We start from the raw sequence: 22,467 nt of genomic DNA on the forward strand, positions 1-22,467 counted from the left end.
CATGGACCGAGTCCACGGCAGCCCCGAGTCCTCACTGCCGCTCCCGCGCACATCTGAATGTGGGCTCTTGTACACCCGGTGTGTGAAGTGTAATGAAGATATAGTTGCGGCGGCAAAGGAAAATACATAATCCCTTGAGCCCTTTCATTTTTGAGAAAATTATCAAATTAATACACCATATTGTCCACAACCTCAATTTGGCATATAAAATAATTTTGTTATTAATTTCACACAAAACATTCGATTTCATCTAATAAAATAACTAAAACGACGTAGTTTTTAATCTATATTTTTTAAAAGAAATATCAATACGACGTCATTTTAGGCATTTGATAGACCGAATCGAACGTTGTGTATGAAATTGATGGCAAAATTTTTTCATCTACCAAATTGAAGATTGCGAATAAAATGGTGTATCAATTTAATAGTTTTCTCTTTATTTTTTTTCTCATTTTCTATGTTTTTTTTGAAACATAATTCCACTCTCTATCTCTCACTTAATGGAGTTTTTTTAATTTTTTAATTTTTTAAATTTTTTGTAACAATTTTTAATAAGAAATGATTTTAAAAATTTCTAAATGATATAAAGTAACATTTTTCTGATTTTCTAATGTGATATTATTAATTTTATTTTTTATTAGGCACTATTAGTTACATAATATTCAATAAAATGGCGAACTTTCGAATTTTTAAATTAAAATGAATATTTTTTATACTATATTGATATGACAGAGAATTTTTAAACTTCTGTGAAGATTTTATTATCTACATAATATTTGATAATTTTTAAATTTTTATTTAAGATAACGTGATCACATTAGTATTAATATTAATTATTAATATATTAAAATAAATGAATTTTTATACATAATATATATATATATATAGAATAAATGTATATATGGTTGCACCGATGGACTTTTAATATAACCTTTTACTTTATTAATTGGTGAATTTTAATTACTAATATAATATGTTTTTATTGACTGTAAATTTTTCATAATAATTTAAAATATGCATATATGATATAATAAAATAAAATAAAAATTATCACATTTTATCTCGTGCAACGTATACATTTCATAACTAGTTAAAATATAAAGTGACTATCTCTTTAGAGTTTTAAGAATTGTTGTAGGATTTTATATTTTTTTAATGAATAAGATATCTTTATTGATCTTAGGATTTTAGATTTGCCTTTCTACAAACTAATCTTATAAAGTAATTATTCACGAACTAATCTTATAAAATGATTATTCGCTCATGCCAATGCTTTCTGTGGATTTATTATATAAATATTGCCACTCGGAAATGTATTATTATACTTGAAAGATCCTTCTCTTTTTATTTTATCTTAATCCGTGTGTTATTTCCTCTGGCTTATGTAACGATTTTATATTGTAACATTATTCAAGTTTTTACTTTGATGGTGATTATGTAACTGAAGCTAGTAGTTCTAAGATGCAATGGTTTAGCAAATGTGCTTCACAGCATTTCTTCCCGGCAATCGAGTTTGCCGGCCGATATCCATGGAAGTTCTGCTATCAACATTGAATTCAGAAGTGTTTCCCTCTGGAAGTATCTTAGCTTTGGGAGCTAACGAAGCTCGAAGCTTGCTATATATGCCAACACAAGAACCGAGTGAAGTTTCCGAGTTTTCAATAGAACAAATTCAATGTAATGTACATTTTACAGAATCAATCTGATTCTTCAATAAACGAATGGAATTCGGAAAACCTGTAACAATCACACCCCTATGTACAGTACAATCAACTGCTGTCTTGAGTATCTGTAAGCGGCTCCTCACCAAGTAGAAGAGCCTTCACGATAGAGTCGCAGACGCCATCGTAGTGCACAATCAAGTGGCCTCCCTCGGGGATCTCATGATATTGGATCCACGGTAGTTTCTCTGAGATGCACTGTTGGAGTTCGACTGGGACCACCTTGTCTTCATGGCCCTGCCAGATGTGAACTGAGCTTTCAGGACTCTCTGGGAATGGATCCCCCATCTCCATCGGGTCGAAGTCCCACTTTCCGAAACAGACCATGAAGTCAGTCCTAAGAGTGTCAAATACTTCCTGCTGTCGTAACCTTTCCTGAAAATTGTTGAGGAACATATCACTGATAAACAAAGAAAAAAGTAACTACCATGCTCTCATCTGCTAGCTCAACACTTCAGTATTAGAGACGGGTTTCTGTTTCTTGGATTTTTTGAGGCGTAAGCTTTCATTCTGCTTTTCTCAACATGTGGCACATGCAACACTGCAATGCCTTTATCCCCTATTTTACCACTTACCCAAAAAGACATTGCAATGCCTTCTATTGAACATCAGGATTTTCCGCAAAAATTTGAAACATCAATAATAAGAATGCATTCAAGTTACCCGAGTGAGCATCGGGAAGCCTTTCGAGTGCTTCAGAACTTCCATGTCATGTTCGTTGAAGAAAGTGGGGTCTCTCTCAAGGACAGAATTTGAAGGGAGACACTTCTTGTTCACCCACCACCGTAGCAGTCCAGGAGCATGGCTCGCGATTCTCAGTGTCCAGCGGATGAGTTTCTTCCGAAAGTCCAATTTCGTTAGACTCTTCGGAAGAGAAGGCCACCAGTAGTTCACGATCGGGACTACTAGTGCCACACCCGCTAGCCTGCAGATAAAACAGGACGCACTTTGTTTCCTGAATTCTTATTGTTTCCCAAGAACAGAAAACTCAGAAATCTGAAAGTTCTGCTAGTTTTCCAGAACCAAAATAGCATAATATCAATGGCCATACGGTCGAGTTTCTCACAAGAATATCGGACCTGTGAGGAATGTATTTGAGGCAACTCCAAGTGGGATACGATCCCATTGACACACCAATCACATAAAACTTAGATCCCAATTCTAGCTTGTCCACCAGTTCTTCGATATCAAGAGCTTCGCTCTTAACCGATCTCTTCATGTTCAGGTCACTGTCTCCATAACCGGCTCTATCAAACAACAGGAAATATATGCCCAACTCTTCTATCAGCTCCTGCAAACTTAAAACAGCTCCATAAATTTACTCAATTGACGGCATAATAAGCCCAAACAGGACATCCACATGCTCATCTTCCCCCTAGCCAAACAAACAGCAGCCAAAGAAAGAGAAAGTCTCAATGGGCATTGAATATCCAGAACCTTTAGCTCTCCTGCTTGTCAAGATTGGATTTTGCAGCAAACCCGACTCCGGGAATTCAACATCCCACGCAAAACTCGGGTTTCAGATCCAATATTAATTTGCTGACGGCTCTATCAGAACAATAGGAATTGAAAGGATATTGAACACAGCAACTGGTGATCATACCTGGGAGACAGGAAAGTTCATTTCTTTCGAGCTGCCGAAGCCGTGGACGATGACGATTTGGTACTTCGACTCGTGCCGGGGAACACCTCTCTCCGCATAAGCGAGATACCTTCCATCCCGGAGCTTAATTCTGGACGAGTTCTTCATGGGAGGGTAGTCTTCGAGCTCTGTGCTCTGTGGGGAAGAGATTTGCTGGGGGGTGTTGAAGACCATTCCCATTAACCCACCACCACTATTCCCTCAACTTAATCAGCCCACCTAAAAATTTCAAGATTTCGTACGCAGGTAAACATCCACTAGAGCAAACAATGAAAATTAAAAATCCAATCTTGAACGTGAAATTGAGTGCTTTTCCGGCTTACCAGATGGGGGCAGGAGAGTCCCGAGGAAATGGGTTGTCTTGTCTTCCCTTGCTCAACTTGCTGGAGATGGGGCGTGGGTTTATTTTGAATTTGTCTGTGAGATTTTGGTCTCCGGGGCAGCAAGAAATTGACTAATTGGATCTGTTCTCAATCCTCATTCCATGCATCAGATGTGGATATTCTATGGAGGCTCCACTGATACCATATTAGGCTCTCTCTCTCTTTCCTCCCCCCTCCCCACCCCCATTTTATGACAGTAAATCCATTGATTTCATGTTCAGGCCGTGGTAAAATCCGTTGTATTGTATATATAACCTTTATGTTCCTACGCAATTGACAAACTGAATTTGACGTGGAGATATCTAAACTGCATTGAAGAAGTTTGAGTGCATTTGGATTGAGAGTTGAATTGAGTTGAGTTTTGATTTTAATTGATTTGTACAATGCGTTTGTTTTCGGAGTTAAATCACGAATTTGTGATTGTGATTGTGATTGTAGAAGAAGACAAAAATATATGGGGTCCACCAGTTTGACTTTTGAAATATAAAATGAATGGAAGGTAGAAATAATTAATTATAATGGGATTGTATTTTAATAATATATGGGGTCCACCAATTTGACTTTTGAAATGTGTGTTTTGTTGTGTAGTGTTTTGAGTTAAAGTTAAAAGTTAAAATCTTAAATCACGACTTTGAAAACAAACGGAGCAGTAGTGATTGTATTGTTGAATTATGAGAAAAAGTGTGAAAAAGTAATAAATAATTGAGAGAAAATAATGATTATATAATAATTGCGTTGTTGAATTGTGAAAAAGTAATGAATAGTTGAAACAATTTAATATTAAAAATTGAATTGAATGATTAAAAATATTTAAAAAATAAAAAAAAGTAATGATTGTGATATTGAATTGAATATAAGTGAAATTGAGTTGAGTTGAACATTATTTATAAAACAAATGCACACCTTACTTGAAACATGCTGGGCCGAAGATCAAGTAGACACTCAGAACTGAAATTGACCTCGTCTTATTCGCCGGATATTTCGTGATTTGACTGGAAAAAAAAAATGCAGTTCGCTGGAGTTTTGTGTTCAAAATTCAAAAACAACCCCAAGGAGGTATCTTCCGATATCCGTGTCCCGCTCATATGATTGGAGGGCTCTGTCTCTCTGCAGGTTGACTGTTGGTTGGGCCACTTCCATGTGAAAAAATTACCATAATGAATTTCATGTTCCATTTCATTGTGAAAATACAAAATAGCCCTATTTTCTGGATCTTGAACCTGCCTTTGTTTACTAAAAAAGAGTGGAATTGTTATCCCCCATAGCCCGGTATCCAGTTCCATGTCGATACATCAGCGTTGCTTCCGGGAAAAACTCATATAAGGTTTTTATGCTATCAACCAAACACAATAACTCACAGAGTAAACGGAAGTCTTTACTGCAACAAACAACAGTGCAGTAAAAAAGCCAATAATCTCAACTGATGGATTCGACAAAGCAAGCCAATAATTTCATGTGCTCCACTGCCTTTTGGCTCATCCTCTGTATGTATATACATGTATATAGATATATGTACATATTCGAATTAATTAGTTGTTCACACTTATGACAAAAAATGAGATTTCATGAGCTGGCTCTTATCTTTCCTGTTTTCTCAACCTACCAGAATATTGCATATGAAATAAAACATTGACATTAAAGCGTTAGCAGTTTGGTTTCCATAGGGAAACAATTGCAATCGCAATCACAAATCTTTTTCTGGACCGGTTGAAGTCGGCCCTACGGACTCTTATCTTCAATTAACACGTGATTTCAAGATTGTGGATAGGCTTTGTGAGGTTTAGTTAATGGATCGAAGTCATCAGGTTCCGTAAGGAAGTTGGGAATTAAGGAAGGGAAGCTTGCGAAAGTGAAGATCGGTTCCGTTGTTGAAATAATGAGATGAAATCCTCCCCCTTTCATGAAATGCTCAGCATTGCCAAGTAATATACTTATTATAGTTTGCGTGCGTAGATATATATTTGGTTTATACTCATGATTGAGAATATTCTTTTTTCAGTTCCTTGCTGGGCTAGGCTGTCTTACTCTCCTTTGGTTGGTCCACTCTTCCTTCCATAGTTCATACTGAAAATAGGAACATGAAAAAAAAAAAAAAAAACGGACGCAAGACCACTAGATATGCCGAAGATATGTGCTGAAAACTCCATGTTTATAGCATAACATTTGCAGGAAAATTTTGAGAAAATCTGTGTTGTTATCGAACTACAGAACATGACATGTAGAAGAGAGTCATTTATTGTTGTCTTGGGCCGTGGTTGGTGTCTCCGTGAAGTGCACTTGAAAGATTCACAAAGATCGAAGACCATGTCCTCTCGGGAATTTTCTATGTCGAGAAGTAGTTGAGTTGAATTTTAAGCTGGAACTCCTCTCGGGCAGATCAGAAAGAAGGTTCCTCTCCGAATAGAAGCTCCCTGAACATGGCCTCACACAGCGCATTTTCGTGGATCATCAGGTGGCCCCCGTCAGAGACCTCGTGGTACTTGATCCAGGGCAGCTTCTGTGCTACGAACCTCTGGAGCTCGAATGGGACAAGCTTATCATTGTGACCTTGCCACAGATAGACAGATCCTTCATTGTTCGGGAATGGACTCCTCAGCTCCATTGGGTCGAACTCCCATTTCCCAAAATGGATCATCATGTCCCGGTAGAGGGACTCGTACTCACCCTGGTGCCGGATCTTGTGCTGCAAGGTACAAACGTTTTCACTGTTAGGTTGTGCTGGTTCGTGTGAAAGCCTAAACTCGCAGGTACTAGTAACTAATGCACATCGAGCATGATTTAAAATGTGCCGACAGGAAAAGATACAGTACATAACAGAAACACAATAAGAAACTGAATCCACAAATTGAATCTCCATCTCGAAGGTGCATCAGCTGTTATGGTATATTGAGCATATTTCAAGTCACATAGCAATTACTCTCGAACAGAACAGTTTTCTGCAAAGCAAGTCCGAGCAAAGTGACAACTAAAGAAGAGAGAGCTACCTCGCCGGGATTGGGAATTTTCGACATTGCCTGAATGGTTTTGAGGTCCCTCTCGTTCAAGAGGATCGGGTGTCTCTGCATGATAGATGAGTAAGGGAACATCCTCTGGGTCATCCACCAGTACAATAGGCCCGGCGTATGGTGCGCAATCCAAAGCTTCCACTGGTCCCTCTTGAGCTGCTGCTTGAAGGCCTCATTAACTAACTTGGGAGGAAAAGACAGCCACCAGAAATTGATCACCGGAACTATCAGCGCCACTCCTGCTAGCCTGCTTGACAATCGCAAATCGATCAGCCCCAAAACAGTGGACAGTATAAAGGATATTGGTCGTCGTTTGCTTTGCAAGTAAGACTTTAACTTAACTCTATCCACAACAAATAAAATAACTCATATAAAGTCAAAGGGTATGCCACGTACATAAACATTTATACCACTCCATTATAATACGACTCCATAATTAATAAATTCTCTACACCAACCCTTCAAAATCTGATTTAAAATGTTACTTACAAACCAAACGCAGTGTATCTCGTATATATCGGAAGTGTCTATGCGGCAAAACAGAAAGTAAGAACTACTTCGGCAAAACCAGACAAATGAAGATTGCGACAGCAAATGGAGTCGGAAAGGGAAATGGAGAGCATGCCTGTGTGGTATATGTCTGATGCAGGACCAGACAGCGAATGTTCCAATGGACACCCCCATGAGATAAAACTTGGGCCCAAGTTTCAGTTCGTCGGCTAGTTCTTGAATGTCAAAAGCTTCGCTCTTCACCGAGCGTTTCGGGTATGGGTCACTCTCTCCATAGCCCGCTCTATCGAATGCTATGACACATAAATCCAACTCCTCCATCAATTCCTGCGTATGGGCAGCATACTTTTACTCCGGTTATCATGATAATTACTGACATGAGATCCTAACAGTCCCGTCATGATTAGTCTTTTCTTTACGCAATTCCAAAAATCCTCTACCGGAGTTCGAGCACAATATTAAACTGCGAGGAAATGAAAAGTTAAACTTGGAGCTTGCGTTACCTGGGACAGAGGGATGTACAAGTCCTTGGAGCTATCAAACCCGTGAACGAGGATAACTTTGTGCTTGGCCTTGTCCCTCGGCACGCCCCTCTCTCTGTAAGCCAAATGCCTACCGTCGCTGAGCTTGATTCGGGGCGAGGTCACAGGTGGGCCACCAGGAGACCCGCATACTTTTGGCTGGGGAGGGACTAAGCTCTTGTACACATAGCCAAATCCGCCAGCGAGCAAGACCGCTGCTGCCACCTGCAACATCTGATTGCCTGAAAAATCAAACATAGCTGAGTCTCAGCCGCATCCTCATCCAGCTGGGCAAAGAAGTAGAACACGACGACAATAGGACAGGAAACCAGACAATTGTGCAATCAGCACGAGCCCTTTCGAACTGGTGAGAGTGCCCTGCAACCATTGGCTTCAGAGCGATGAGCAGAATCAACCTGAACTATGCCCCAACCATAGGACACGACGCTAACCTCGTATTTTAATTCAATCTGCTGGTGGCCATAGATTCATCAGAACTCCGGGTTTTAACATCAAGAAATCTCAGAAGACTTGTGATAACTGGTATCACCATTTGTCCTGCCTGCTGATGTGCAAGAGTCGAGAACCAAACCTGTATCAGTACAAATTTGCAGCCCAGAATTCGACGAAGCGGATAAGCCGCCTCTTTGTTCTTGATCGCTTCAAAAACCAAGAGTGATTCGATCTGAAATTGGAGTTGGAGCTCAACTGCTCATCATAGAGCATCATGCAATCTTTAATAAACCATGAAGAGTGTTGACCTTCGGCTGACAGCATATCTGATGTACAACTGCCCTTCTTCGTGAACTTGGGTAGCACACCCATCATCATATCGGATAGTGCCCCGGTTTAGCTCCGTCAGCTCAGCTAGATATGGTTCATAAACTAAGGAAAGTATAAAAGCCATTCGACTCAGTCATTACCACAGTGAGATTGCACGACAATTTTGCATGCAATTCCAAGAACAATGCTTTGAAAGGTAGCATGCTTCGATGCATCCAATGGTTATCGAGTATGCACGAGAGAAACTTCCTTGTTGATGGGTTAGGTGGAACCAGAAAGTTTGCTTTGGTAAGTTGGACAACTAACACAAAAAATGGGATGGCAACTGAAATCTAGAAGCTGACCAATATCCTGTTACTATACACCCAGCCGTGCAAGCCACCATCTATACAGCAAATCAATAATGGAATCTCAATGTTATAAAAACTGCGAAAATGCAAAGAAATCGAGGCATTCATTCTGACGTCGACCCATAGCTTGGTAGTGAGAAGAAAAGTTGTATCGGCCTCGTACAATATGCCCGAGGACATCAGAGACATCTCTTCCAACCAAAATGAAGAACATAGTCAAATACTATCAGAATTAAGGTGGGACTCGTATGGAGAAGTCCGGGCAATGTTTCGGTTCGCGGTTCAATACTAGGCCGGTCATAATTATGGGCCGTGTTCATGAACCGATGTATTTTTCAGTTCCCCTCAGATAAGTTGATTGGGCCGAGACTGGTGAGCTCATCAATGGGCCAGGGCTATATTTGTCGAACAACTTGGGCCTAAACCATGGCCCACAAACAAGCCCAACTCCCCTTTATTTTTATTTTTCTTTTCCTGAATGATTATTTTAGCAAAATTGTCTTCTTCATTAGGAATTTCTTATTGAAATGAGAAGTAATTTTCATAAGATATTTGTGCAAGTTGACAAATAAAATGGGGGCCTTGGCTTTCAATTTCTTTTGAATCTTATATGTACTCTGAGCCAATGATTTTTCGAGCCCAACTTGGAATTATTATAATTTGTACGTTTGCTCTCAGATGTCATTTCAAATCACTCGTATAAAAAGTTCGGCTAAGGTCTTAGACCATAGCTAATTTTTTTAAAAAAAACAAAAGAAAAGAAAAGAAAAGAAAGAACCTTAACCCCAACTAGTTATAAGTACCAAGAAAATGATATTATGTACGGAGTAAATTAATAATTTGATTCTCGAGAGATGCGTATTTCATCAAATCTAATCTCAATTAATTTTTTACATCAATTTTGACCATGATCGACTAAATATACATTAAATCGATCTTTTCGTCAATTTTCCGTTAAAAACTGGACGTAAAACATTAAAAAATCATTTTATTTTTTAATTCTTTAATGAAGTATTGTATAATTTAATATAATCTGATAAACTAAAAAAGAATCTGAAAAAAAAATTCGACAAATGAAGACAAAAGGAAGAGGGATGGGGAAGTGGGCTTAAGGGGAGCGCGCCGAAGAGCTTAGCCGCCTACTGCTTGAACTCGGCCTGGCCGAGGATCTGGGGGTCGTCGGGGAGGGGAGGAGGAGGGTTAGTTCGGCGGAGGACGAGGCTAAGGGCCAAATCGATCTGGGAGCGAGAGGGCGGGGAGGGGACCCAGCGGTGGACGGGGGGCGATGAGAGGAAGCGAGGGAGGCGAGCGGAGGCCGCGAGGAGCTGGTAGGGGAAGGCAGGCTGAGTGACGAAGAAGCAGTGAGTGAAGGTCGAGTCGCAGGTTGAGTTGAACTCCGTCGACTTCGAGACTGCGGACTTGACTATGTTCCTCGACGATGATATTTCAGAAGCAGCGGGGGAGGAGCTCAACATCATACGTTCGGGATCCCAACCATGACCTGAATCCCGCTCCCTGCCAAGGCCCTCTTCAAACCCTAGCTTGGCCATTTCTTTGCCCATTGTCACCTCTATCAACTCCTCTTCCTCCGCCCTTGCCTCTTCTACATCTGATATGGTTCCCCCTCTCTCTCTCTCTCTCTCTCTACTCTATCAGTCTCCTTCACTTCACTTCTCTCTCTCTCTTCTCCATCTATTCCACTTGCGGTGAGTGGGTTAGGAGACAAACCGGGCGAAATCTTGGCCCTTTTTCTTCTTATGGCTCTGCCCTATTCATTGCTGGAAACCTAAGAGTGCATTTGGATTGAGAGTTGGGTTAAATTGAGTTTTGGTTTTAATTTGTTTATAATAATTGTATTGTTGAATTATGAGAAAAGTGTGAAAAAGTAATAAATAATTGAGAGAAAATAATGATTAAGTAATAATTGCGTTGTTAAATTATGAAAAAGTAATGAATAGTTGAGAAAATTTAATATTAAAAATTGAATTGAATGGTTAAAAATATTAAAAAAATAAAAAAGTAATGATTGTGATGTTAAATTGAAGATAAGTGGAGTTGAGTTAAACTTTGTTTATAAAACAAACACACCCTAAAGCTCCCTTCTTCTGGTTGCGAGCCTGCTGCTGACCCGCATTGTTTGAGGTGAGTTTATTTCTGCGGAGGTTTTGTCGAATTTCAACTTTCATTTGGTCGGAGTGCTCGAATCAGCTCGGTATGATGATCTGCTACCCCTGATAGTTGATTTTCTTGCTGATTTAGTGTTACTCCTTCCCACGATTTGCCAGTCCACCACTTCAGCCCGTCCCCATCGGGCCCGCCCGATTTCTTAATCAGAGCCAAATCCAATCTCAAAATCACAGAGAGTGAAGTATTATATTATATATGTATAGCATTTTTTTATTTTTTAAAAACATATGGAACTCACTCGACCAATCACATTGTGCCACGTTGCACTGTTATTTACACGTTAGCAATTTCGATTAAAGTTAATAAAGATATTGACGGAATTGGTCAATTGATGTACACTTAATCTGTCATGGTTTAAATTGATGTAAAAAATTTATTGAGATCGAATTTGATGTAACGTATATCTCTCGATGACCAAATTATTAATTTACTCTTATGTATATATATCGTTAAGATATATAAAGCTAAGAAAGTGATTCTCGAGCTAATACTAATTAATTATCTATTATATTATAAAAGTTGAAAGCATATTTCATCTCACACAGAATATACTTTTAGTAAAATGAATCCAATTAATAACAACCATTAAATTAAGGTTATAGTAGTAATTTTACGTAATTATCCATCTATTTCAAGCATACTTTCTCTCCCGCTCACACGCTCTTTCCCCTTCCAACACTTTCTCCTCTTTTTATTTCAATCTACTTAATTAAAAAATTGGCATCATGCAAAAGTTTCTCGAATTTGATAAGTCTATTTTGGACTTTAAAAGTTAAAAAAAAAATTAATTAAATTTTTTTTTTTCAATTTCAGTTATTTACATTTAATCATTTTTGTGCATAGCACAAGCGTGCGTCTATTAAATAATTGATACAATAACATATAAAATGTACCGCAATTAAGCTTTATATCAGCTTGTTTACTGAGACTAAGATGGCTAGTATGTTAAGTGCCCACTAACAAGCTTATTATTAGACACATTCGGCCGGCTAATTTGAGTTCGAATTCGACCATCAATTTTCGAATTCGTTTTTTTTTTTTACTCGTTGATTGTAATTTCCCACTACTCGGAAGTAGATGGAATAATTACTTTCTTTGCTTAAAAAATGGTAAAAATATAAAAGATTAATTTTCCTTATTTTCCTTATTTTGCTTATTTTCCTTGCACCATTATACCTTCCCCTAAAGGGCTCAACATGTTCCCTAGATGTATATATTCACTCCCTACTTGAATGAAACTTTGGCGTATCGAATAAACCTCCCACCAAGTGTGTATTACCATTTATTTAATCAGTGCATCTCGTGTATAAATTTGGCGTAACGAGTAAATTCTTTTTAAATGTTCTTAAAATGGCACACTCTTTTCTCCTCCAACACTTTATCCTCTTTTTATTTCAAACTACTTTCTTCAAAAATTGGCATCATACAAAAGTTTCTCAAATTTGATAAGTCGATTTTAGACTTTAATGAAAAGTTAAAACTTATTTTTTTACTAACTTATTTTTTCAATTTCTGTTATTTAAATTTAATCATTCCGGTGCATAGCACAAGCGTGCACCTATTAAATAATTGATACAATAACATATAAAATATACCGCAATTAAGCTTCATATCAGTTTGTTTATTGAAACTAAGATGGCTAGTAAGTTAGTGCCCACCAACAAGCTGAATATTATACACATCCAGCGGACTAATTTGAGTTCAAATTTGACCATCAATTTTCGAATAGGTTTTAACTCGTCCCTAGAACTTTCCCACTACTCGGAAGTAGATGGAATAATTACTTTCTTTGGCTTAAAAAATGGTAAAAATATAAAAGATTAATTTTCCTTATTTTGCTGATTTTCCTTATTTTGCTCGCACCATTATATCTTCCCCTAAAGGGCTCAGCATGTTTCCCATATGTATATATTCACTACCTATTTGAATGGAACTTTTGCGTATCGAATAAACCTCCTATCAAGTGTGTATTGCCATTTATTTAATCAGTGCGTCTCGTGCATAAATTTGACGCAACGAATAAATTCTTTTTAAATGATCTTAAAATGACACACTCTTTCCCCCTCCAACACTTTCTCCTTTTTTTTTATTTCAAACTACTTAATTCAAAAATTGGCATCATGCAAAAGTTTCTCGAATTTGATAAGTCGATTTTGGACGTTAATGAAAAGTTTATTTTTTTACTAACTTGTTTTTTTTAATTTCTGTTATTTAAATTTAATCATTCCGGTGCATAGCACAAGCGTGCACCTATTAAATAATTGATACAATAACATATAAAATATACCACAATTAAGCTTCATATCGACTTGTTTACTGAAACTAAAATGGCTAGTAAGTTAGTGCCCACCAACGAGCTGAATATTAGACACATCCAGCGGACTAATTTGAGTTCAAATTCGACCATCAATTTTCGAATAGGTTTTAACTCATCCCTAGAACCTTCCCACTACTCGGAAGTAGATGGAATAATTACTTTCTTTGGCTTAAAAAATGGTAAAAATATAAAAGATTAATTTTCCTTATTTTGCTGATTTTCCTTATTTTGCTTGCACCATTGTATCTTCCCCTAAAGGGCTCAGCATGTTCCCCAGATGTATATATTCACTACCTATTTGAATGAAACTTTGGCGTATCGAATAAACCTCCCATCAAGTGTGTATTACCATTTATTTAATCAGCGCGTCTCGTGCATAAATTTGACGCAACGAATAAATTCTTTTTAAATGATCTTAAAATGGCACACTCTTTCCCCCTCCAACACTTTCTCCTCTTTTTATTTCAAACTAATTAATTCAAAAATTGGCATCATGCAAAAGTTTCTCGAATTTGATAAGTCGATTTTGGACGTTAATGAAAAGTTAAACTTATTTTTTTACAAACTTTTTTTTTCAATTTCAATTATTTAAATTTAATCATTCTGGTGCATAGCACAAGCATGCGTCCATTAAATAATTGATACAATAACACATAAAATATACCCGCAATTAAGCTTCATATCAGCTTGTTTACAGAAACTAAGATGGCTAGTAAGGTAGTGCCCACCAACGAGCTGATTATTAGACACATCCGGCGGGCTCATTTGAGTTCAAATTCGACCACCAATTTTCGAATAGGTGTTGACTCGTTGCTAGTACTTTCCCATTACTCGGAAGTAGATGGAATAATTACTTTCTTTGGCTTAAAAAATGATAAAAATATAAAAGATTAATTTTCCTTATTTTGCTTGCACCACTATACTTTCCCCTAAAGGGCTCAGGATGTTTCCCAGATGTATATATTCACTCCCTATTTGAATGAAGCTTTGGCGTATCGAATAAACCTTCCACCAAATGCATATTGCCATTTATTTAATCAGTGCATCCCGTGCATAAATTTAACACAACGAATAAATTCTTTTTAATCAGTGCGTCTCGTGCATAAACTACGCGTTTTTTGATTGATCATCGTGCCTTCTTTTTTGATAAATATTGATCATAGTATGCCTCGTTTAATCGGGAACATGAAATGTAAAATTTAATGGCGCAAAGAGGATAATTAAGCCAGGCAAAAGGGAGTGCAACAAAGCCATTTTTTTGCTCTTTTATATTTAGCTGGGATTGACACATTCATTGCTTTGGAAGCTGAAGAAGGGGGGGAAATAGAAGGAAAATAGGAAGAATACTTCACGTTCCATTTATGGAAAAGTACTCCCAATTTTTGGAAATGACTCCGAACTGAATATCTTTACTCTGAAATGACCCTTCCCACTACTACGTATGATCTGCATTAATGGTGGAGTTCCTTTATGCCACAACCTCTCTTAATTCTTTTTTTTTCCTTTTAAAATTAATCAAGTGTTGCCAAAATTAGTAAGTTTTCAGGTGAATGATCTAATTGGGAAAGGTTCCAATGGCACCAAGACATAATTAAGTCATTTTTTTATTTTTATTTTTATTTTTTTTTATACCTAGAATGCAAAAGGGCCCTTTTAGTCTCTTCCTCGCTATAGAATGTCCGAGCTTCTCCCTAATATGTGAGGGAAGCGTCAATAATGAGAATCGGTCTCATCTAATTCCGGATTTAGTTTTTCATTGTCAAACCCAGTTTCTGACTTATTTTTCTTCGTTTTCATTTAATTAATATTCTAGCTTTTAAGATCCACTTTAATTAAGCATAGAGTGAGAGTGATATTTTTTTGGGTGAATTCTGATATTCAAAAGTATAATTGGGCCATAACTAATTCAGTCGAGCGAGATCAGCCCACTAAGATATAAAACTCTTATAGTATGGATTTTCTGCATTCACAAGACTTGAACCCCGAGACCTTATTTAAGTGGAACAAACACCGAACTATTTGAATCAACTCATGTTGAAAGTGAGAGTGATTTTATAGTGGGCATCCAAATATATAGTTATATATGTTCTTTGTCAAGCTCCACAGTGCTGTGAAGACATATTACATGTTTCAGTACAGCAACATCAAACTATATATATATATATATATAGAAACAGAGAGAGAGTTTCCTTCCCTAGCAATTGAATTAACCCTATTGCATTTGCAGTGACACGACGGTCATCTTGCACGCATGAGGACCGATCCATTATTTTACTCTTTCAACGACAATTTGCATATCAGTTGCCATGATATACATACATACATATATATATATATATATATATAAATCTATTATATATATCAAATTCATTGTCACATATATATGCATCAGGCTGAAATGAACTTTGATATAAAAATACACGTTTGGTTTCAAAATAGAATTTTAAAATTAAATTTTAATTTTGAAAAAGAGTGGTATAAATGAGGCCCACTCTTTAACTTTGTATGAGTTATTTTGTTTGTTGTGAAAAAAAGTAGTATAAATAAGGTCACTTTTTGACTTTGTATGAGTTATTTTATTTTGTTGTGAATAGAATTAGGTTAAAGTTGTGATTTTAAAATTACATTTGCAAACCAAACAAGCCATTAGTTTCACTCCTTGATTACGAGCATGTTCAGCTAGCCCACGTGGTAATTAATCGCGAATAAGCACAAGAGGTCTAGGGAAAATCAAGGTCGGTTCTTTTTGTCTAACAATATACGAACATTACTATGCACCATTGGTCTGCGGTAATACTAACCCCCATGCTGCAGGAAATAAACAGCTTATAAATAAGCTCATCTATAATATTACGACCTGATCGAGCAGCTCATTAATGTGTATTAATCCAGACTTTATAACCAGGTGTCGACATTCATGGCAATTGAAACTAATGGGTAATGCCCGCAGAATATATACTGGAGGGTGACCAGCTAGCTGCACGTACGCCCCCGCCACAAGATTTCCTGATGTACTGCATATTTTTGTGCAGAACATTTCTGAAAGTTCTTTCCCCCCTAATTCTCGTAAATAATATATATTAGCATCTGTGTATATACTTTAGCTTTCCTCTGGACTGTGTGGACACTATAAATACTGGGGGTCGGTGCTTCCTAAATCCACACACAAACAACAAGAAGAAATAGAAAGCAACATTCAAGCTATCCTTTTCTAGCCGCTAAACTGCCTCTTCTGCTCCTTCTTCTGTAAATATTAATTTCTTGTGTTGTGTTTAGAAATAAGTAGAGAGGAAATGGCGAAGATCATGTCGTCAACGGATCCACTGGTGGTGGGGCGGGTGGTAGGGGATGTGATAGATTCATTCATCCCGAGCGTGAGGATGGCGGTGACGTTCAACCCCAACCGGCAGGTCTTCAATGGCCATGAGCTCTTCCCTTCTTGGGTCACCTCCAAGCCTAAGGTTGAGGTTCTTGGTGGTGACTTGAGGTCCTCCTTCACCCTGGTATATATATCTATGTATAAATACACACAAATATATATATATATATATGTACATCTATATTTGTCATAATTGCTTAATTACACTTCAATTCTTGATTGTCGAGACCTCAACATTTCGCAGGTCATGATAGATCCGGATGCTCCCGGTCCCAGCGACCCGTACCTTAGGGAGCACCTGCACTGGTACTTATATTAAACCTAGAATGCCCATTTCCAGAGTCTAAAATCTTAATATTAATATAACAGTTTTGAAAGATAAATGCAACATCCGGGCAGAAATCATCATCGATAAGCATCCACAAGTCGAGATCTGTCTGACCAAAGTGAACGATAGAACTCTTTTTTCCCTACATATATAGACATATATATAGATATATGTATGTTTATCTATCGAGCATATCTTGGACGAAATATGATCAATAGTACTGACGATTCAACCGTATCTCCCTATTACCCCCACCTAACAGGATCGTTACTGACATTCCGGGAACCACAGATGCTACATTCGGTAATTCCTTATATATTCTTCATGAGAACAGTATATATCCAGCTACACTGGAACTCAAGTAGATCTTTACGTTAACTTTGTTTATGTTCTCTGCAATATATACATGTGTATATATATATATGTATATATTCACAGGGAAAGAGGTGGTGTCTTACGAGATGCCGAGGCCAAACATCGGAATCCACAGGTTCGTGTTCGTTCTCTTCAAGCAGAAGATAAGGCAGGCAGTAAAGGCCCCAACTTCTCGAAATGGCTTCAGTACGAGGAAGTTCGCGGAGGAGTATGACCTGGGGCTTCCTGTGGCAGCTCTTTTCTTCAATGCACAGCGGGAAACCGCTGCAAGAAGACGCTAAAATTTCACGAAAATGCACCCCATGATCATCCAAAGTATCAGTTTGTGGGTGCATATTTATAACTAGTAGTGCCATGCGTATTGCACATATAATTCCTCATCGAATTAATAATGTCAGAGGAGGCGACTTAATTAACTATCTAGTGTAATTGGTGGATATAATTAGTAATTAAGTAGCTTGGAATAATTAAGAGGGCCAGTTGGGATATATTCTAAGGACTGTACTGAAAATCTTCTGACTGGATACCTTTTATATTCATGTACTTGGTCTGCCCCCATCTATATATGTATGAATGAATGAATTAGCAAATTCCCATATGTTTAGTTTACTCCACATGATTATCAATTTGAGTTGAACATTCTGTCACATGCAGTTTCTCTTTCTAGTCGTTCATATATATTAATATAGATATGATGTCTATAAATACATACATACATATATATATATATACATATATTTGTTGAGAGTTTGTGATTATTTGATAGCTTTTCTAACCATATGCATGAAAGATATTTATCCCGACATATAAACACACGCAAACATATAAATGCACACATATATACACACATAAACAAGAGGGCCCGAAGATTTCACGAACTCTCTCGATCTAATCAATAATCAATATGATCAAATAGTTCACAATTCGATCTATTGGCGATTCACAAATTTCAACTTATGGAAATAAGTCACATACAATACATATCTTTATGAGCTATCAAGTACTTCATACGAGTAAGCAATGTGCCTCAAGCCCTATCTGCGTATTGATTATATATACACATATATGCTGTGTAATGATTTCAATATATTAAAGCACAGGTGATCTCAAATCAAAATTAACAGATATATATAGTTATACATTTGGTGTATAGAAAAAATTACGTGTCTAGGGCACAATTGGAAAAAAAGAAGAGAGTATCTAGGGCACATTAATACACGCACACGTACATATGTACATGAATATAGAGAGGTAGATATATATTATAGATTCGGATAGTCTATGTGCTGGATGAAACATGACAATTATTGTGAGCTATGTAGTCTAGGGCGTCATCATACAGTAAAGTCGAACATTTACCTATTAGTAGTAATTTCTTTTCATGCCATTTTTTTTTTACCTTTTTGTCAGAATTTCCGACTGTTGAAATGATGATGCGCTTACAGTTACAGAGTCTTTGGCCTCTTTTTCTTCACTCCTCCGTACTTGCAGTTCCAGACGGAGATTCACACCTTCGTTCCAACTCTGCTCCTAGCTCCAGTTGATCATACAGTTGAAGAAATTGATCATTACGTAAACGGCTATCGTGAGTGCTTCACGCAGCATAGTGAATATATGTGCACATGTTACCTCGACGTCCTTTCAGTGAGATAAATTAGCGGAAATGAACTTCGACAAAAGAGAGAGAGCGGAGAACAGGGAAAATATAATTCCCTGGCCGTGAAGTAATCCTTAGAGTCGGCTACTGCTTTACGCACCTGGCACCGGTTCTGGTCCGAGTACATAATATCGCATTCTCTGGTCTTATATATGTACAAATAGATATTGAAGTTCAATCGCCGCCCCCTCTCTGATCATGATCACAAGAACCTTGATCGAGCAAGATGTTTCGGCCATTAGATCTTTGAGATCAGAGGAATCTGTATTTCAACGAGCTAGCTAGTATACTTAAATCCCCGCAAAATCTAGTTCGTAAACGTCCGGTTATTGTATCAATTAATGATTATGATCATTTGAAAGGAATTTTGTTTTTTTGGGTAGATATTTGAAAGGAAATTTAGATCTTATCTTGAAAGTTTCAAAAGACTATATGTTCATATCGGTAGGGGGAGGACCCCCATCTACAACGTTAACTCGAAGAGACCCTCTGCGAATATTTTCTTCACTTTTTTACTTTTTGCTTTTGTGGGTGTAAAAACTTTATGGGAAGGTATCGGGAAACTGGTGGGCACCTATTTTAGCCTCCGGCAAAATGACACGTGATTGGAAACTTATGAGTGTATTGTCTTAGAGAATATTTAGGAATATTATTCGATTTTTTTCTCTTGTTAAGTCGACTCAGAATATTAATTCCTTGTACTCTTTTATGATCTTCGCTTGTATTCTTCGTGATTATTATAAATAGAGGCCTAGTAACTCATTTAGGGTTAAGTAAGGCAAATCATTCTCAAATTTCTTCTCGTTTCTTCTTCAAGTTGTTCACATAGTATCAGAGCGAGTCTCGAACTCATGGTCTGTTTAGTCTGAGTGTGAAGAAAAGCCCACCTCATCTTCAATTAATCGAAAATTTCTTCTCATTTCTTCTCCAAGTTATTTACATATTAGACACGTCCAACTTTGACCATGGTCTCTCCCTCATCTCAATCGAATGAGAATATATGTTATTTTTTTTCATTCATATTAAGAGTATTAATCTCACATGGAAAAAATATTAGATTATTTATGGTTTATATGAGAATTGGGTATTACTACTTATCAGTTCGAGGTTTTAAGTGAAAATAGACCCGAACCCATATGAGCCTAATGGAAATTTAATAAATTCATAAATAAGATCTTCGATTTGAATATTGTTGACGGAGAAAATTTGCGATTTAAAAAACTGTATCAGCTCCTTAGTGAGTCGATCAAAAACCGATTTAGTCGGAATCCGTATCGCTGTTAAATGCAACGCAATTGATGGTTGTGATTGCATGTCATGGTGACAAAGAGTCATTATAGAAAGACCCAAAAAGTTAAAATATCAAAACTATATACACATATATATATACATATAGAGAGAAAATTGTGATCGATATCCTATACTCTTGGCCTTCTTTTCTATTCGAAAATATCTTGTTTTCTTGCATTTTCGAGTTGCTTGGTAGTTAAAGCTAAAAAATCGGGTCAAATCAAATTTCTACATGCATATATATTTTCGTTGGCGGAGATGGGTCGGGTCAATATAGCTGAATTGATCATCTTCAAAGAAATTATATCATTTATCTGCAGTAGATAAATATCTTTTAATTAAGACGACAATCACATCTTATGTAAAAATTACATGTCCCGACTTTTTTAAACTAATAATTCTAGCTTAATATGATTTACCCTATATACAATTCATCGAGATCTCGTGTATATCACAGTAAAATTTCTGCACGTGTTTAATTGTTTGCCACAATGAGAAAGCAAGGTTCTTTTTTCAGTGGTCATTCCACATTTTAACAGGGACAGTATGGAATTGCAACCTATTGGGAATGCAATAGCCACCTGTATTTGTAGCCTGAAAAATATTAAAAAGATTTCTTCGAACTTGAAATAATCTAAAAAAGAATCGAGCAAATCTTCAAAAGAAAAAAATAATTTTTTTAATAAAAGAAAAATTAATTTTCTTAGCCCCAATTTGGTTCATGAAATATAAGGGCGAATTGGAATCGGAATGGAGCATTCCGATTGTAAATGTTTAGTTTAAGGGAATCAAATACCAATTCGCCGCCGTATTTGGGAATCACCCCCAGAGAATGGAGAAAGGGAAATCAAAGTTAATTTATTTTCTCAATCTAATTTTGGACAGAAGGTTCGATTAAAAATGAAAAGAAAATCTCGTAAATGGTCAATGAACAACAAATTAATAAAAAGATTAGTTGTTCCCAAGATCAACAAATATAGTCAAAAAGATTAGTTGTTCTCAAGATCAACAAATATAGTCAACATATTAATTGGTGGGATGTCTTGTCGATCAAGAGTTCGAAAAACACACTAAGCAATTTTAAGATAAGTTGTATAAATAATTATTGAACCACATTGATATTTGTTAATTGTTCACTTGACCTATTGTGAATAATTATCTTATATTGAAATTTGATTCATATTCTGTAGGCAATGAGCCAAACAGAAGCATATGAATTGAATTCTCCTTAATTCAATGATGCAGTTTCACGTCCTATTTACTATTAAATATTGCGAAATTCTGAGTTGGATCCCCATTCATGAGATTATTATTTTTATATTTTTCTGATGAAATTTATTTATACCTTTTTCATAATTAAGGGAGGTCACGGTTAGTGGAATTTCTAATTAAAATGCTTGATTAGCTTTAACCACTCCCTAATGAAGCTTATACATATCTGAGTTCGGGGTTTCCCTTATTCTAGCTATTGGGTACTAAAACATTGTTATATATATGGGCAAGAATTTATTAATTCTTTATTTATACAAATAATTATATATTTGTGTTAATTAAAGACTTTCAGATAAATTGGATCAAATACTGTAATATATGCTATCACCTAGTAGTTCAGAGGTTTTAAATTCGATAATATCTTTAGTGAAATGATCCATACCCTTTTATTAGATTTTCTATTTTCTTAAACTAGCTAAATCATGGACCTCCCTTATAACCGAGATACTCACCTTTAATAATTTAACTAATATGGATTAATTCAAGTGATTCGATATTTGTTCCCCTTAAACAAGATTTCATAGTCGAATTTTGTGAATGAAGAGTTTTATCTTTTAATGGAAGACCTTATTAATTAATCAAGACCCGTTGAATTTCTGTATATTACGGTGCATATTGAAAAAAAAAAGTTGTTTTTTGGACCCAAAAATAGTAAATCTCATATCATACAAAATTCGACGTGAACATGCATTTCTATTTCAAGATAATGCCATCATCTCTTTCACACCCAAAGTCAAAGCACTTTTC

At 36.6% G+C, this 22,467-nt stretch overlaps 3 protein-coding genes across 8 annotated transcripts; 1 reads left to right on the forward strand and 2 right to left on the reverse strand.

Annotated features, from left to right (window-relative positions):
* Window positions 1–1,635: 1,635 nt before the first annotated feature.
* Window positions 1,636–3,917, reverse strand: LOC116212492. Of its 4 annotated transcripts, XM_031547125.1 has the most exons (5): window positions 3,687–3,917; window positions 3,325–3,582; window positions 2,801–3,012; window positions 2,385–2,646; window positions 1,636–2,096 (listed from the first exon to the last, which is right to left on the reverse strand). In XM_031547125.1, exons 2-5 carry the CDS (start codon window positions 3,541–3,543, stop codon window positions 1,770–1,772), a joined length of 1,020 nt encoding a protein of 339 aa, XP_031402985.1. In that variant the 5' UTR covers window positions 3,544–3,582; window positions 3,687–3,917; the 3' UTR covers window positions 1,636–1,769. The 4 variants fall into 4 exon arrangements, with proteins under 4 accessions (XP_031402985.1, XP_031402987.1, XP_031402988.1 ...); XM_031547127.1 differs by lacking the exon at window positions 3,687–3,917 and having other exon boundaries at window positions 2,801–3,019; window positions 3,325–3,465; XM_031547128.1 differs by lacking the exon at window positions 3,687–3,917 and having other exon boundaries at window positions 2,801–2,968; window positions 3,325–3,464.
* Window positions 3,918–5,863: 1,946 nt separating this feature from the next.
* Window positions 5,864–8,775, reverse strand: LOC116211963. Of its 3 annotated transcripts, none has more exons than XM_031546516.1 (5): window positions 8,117–8,775; window positions 7,765–8,024; window positions 7,377–7,588; window positions 6,731–6,998; window positions 5,864–6,429 (listed from the first exon to the last, which is right to left on the reverse strand). In XM_031546516.1, exons 2-5 carry the CDS (start codon window positions 8,014–8,016, stop codon window positions 6,124–6,126), a joined length of 1,038 nt encoding a protein of 345 aa, XP_031402376.1. In that variant the 5' UTR covers window positions 8,017–8,024; window positions 8,117–8,775; the 3' UTR covers window positions 5,864–6,123. The 3 variants fall into 3 exon arrangements, with proteins under 3 accessions (XP_031402376.1, XP_031402377.1, XP_031402375.1); XM_031546517.1 differs by having other exon boundaries at window positions 8,375–8,772; XM_031546515.1 differs by having other exon boundaries at window positions 8,235–8,761.
* A 7,537-nt stretch (window positions 8,776–16,312) lies between these two features.
* LOC116211667 (CEN-like protein 2) lies at window positions 16,313–18,099 on the forward strand. Its single transcript, XM_031546135.1, has 4 exons — window positions 16,313–16,922; window positions 17,043–17,104; window positions 17,389–17,429; window positions 17,565–18,099. The coding sequence occupies exons 1-4, from the start codon at window positions 16,713–16,715 to the stop codon at window positions 17,780–17,782; spliced, it is 531 nt and encodes a 176-aa protein (XP_031401995.1). The 5' UTR covers window positions 16,313–16,712; the 3' UTR covers window positions 17,783–18,099.
* The last annotated feature ends 4,368 nt before the right edge of the window (window positions 18,100–22,467 follow it).

The sequence above is a fragment of the Punica granatum genome, chromosome 6, assembly GCF_007655135.1.
Source record: "Punica granatum isolate Tunisia-2019 chromosome 6, ASM765513v2, whole genome shotgun sequence".
Taxonomy (NCBI): domain Eukaryota; kingdom Viridiplantae; phylum Streptophyta; class Magnoliopsida; order Myrtales; family Lythraceae; genus Punica; species Punica granatum.

Excerpts from the sequence above, each read along its gene's own strand:
- LOC116212492 (XM_031547125.1), bottom strand. The coding sequence starts at position 3,543 with ATGGGAATGGTCTTCAACACCCCCCAGCAAATCTCTTCCCCACAGAGC. Across the intron at positions 3,013-3,324 it reads TGAACTTTCCTGTCTCCCAG|GAGCTGATAGAAGAGTTGGG; the intron begins GTATGATCACCA and ends TTAAGTTTGCAG. Across the intron at positions 2,647-2,800 it reads CTCAAATACATTCCTCACAG|GCTAGCGGGTGTGGCACTAG; the intron begins GTCCGATATTCT and ends TTTTATCTGCAG.
- LOC116211963 (XM_031546516.1), bottom strand. The coding sequence starts at position 8,016 with ATGTTGCAGGTGGCAGCAGCGGTCTTGCTCGCTGGCGGATTTGGCTAT. Across the intron at positions 7,589-7,764 it reads TGTACATCCCTCTGTCCCAG|GAATTGATGGAGGAGTTGGA; the intron begins GTAACGCAAGCT and ends GCCCATACGCAG. Across the intron at positions 6,999-7,376 it reads ATCAGACATATACCACACAG|GCTAGCAGGAGTGGCGCTGA; the intron begins GCATGCTCTCCA and ends ATTGTCAAGCAG.
- LOC116211667 (XM_031546135.1), top strand. The coding sequence starts at position 16,713 with ATGGCGAAGATCATGTCGTCAACGGATCCACTGGTGGTGGGGCGGGTG. Across the intron at positions 16,923-17,042 it reads TGAGGTCCTCCTTCACCCTG|GTCATGATAGATCCGGATGC; the intron begins GTATATATATCT and ends AACATTTCGCAG. Across the intron at positions 17,105-17,388 it reads CTTAGGGAGCACCTGCACTG|GATCGTTACTGACATTCCGG; the intron begins GTACTTATATTA and ends CCCACCTAACAG.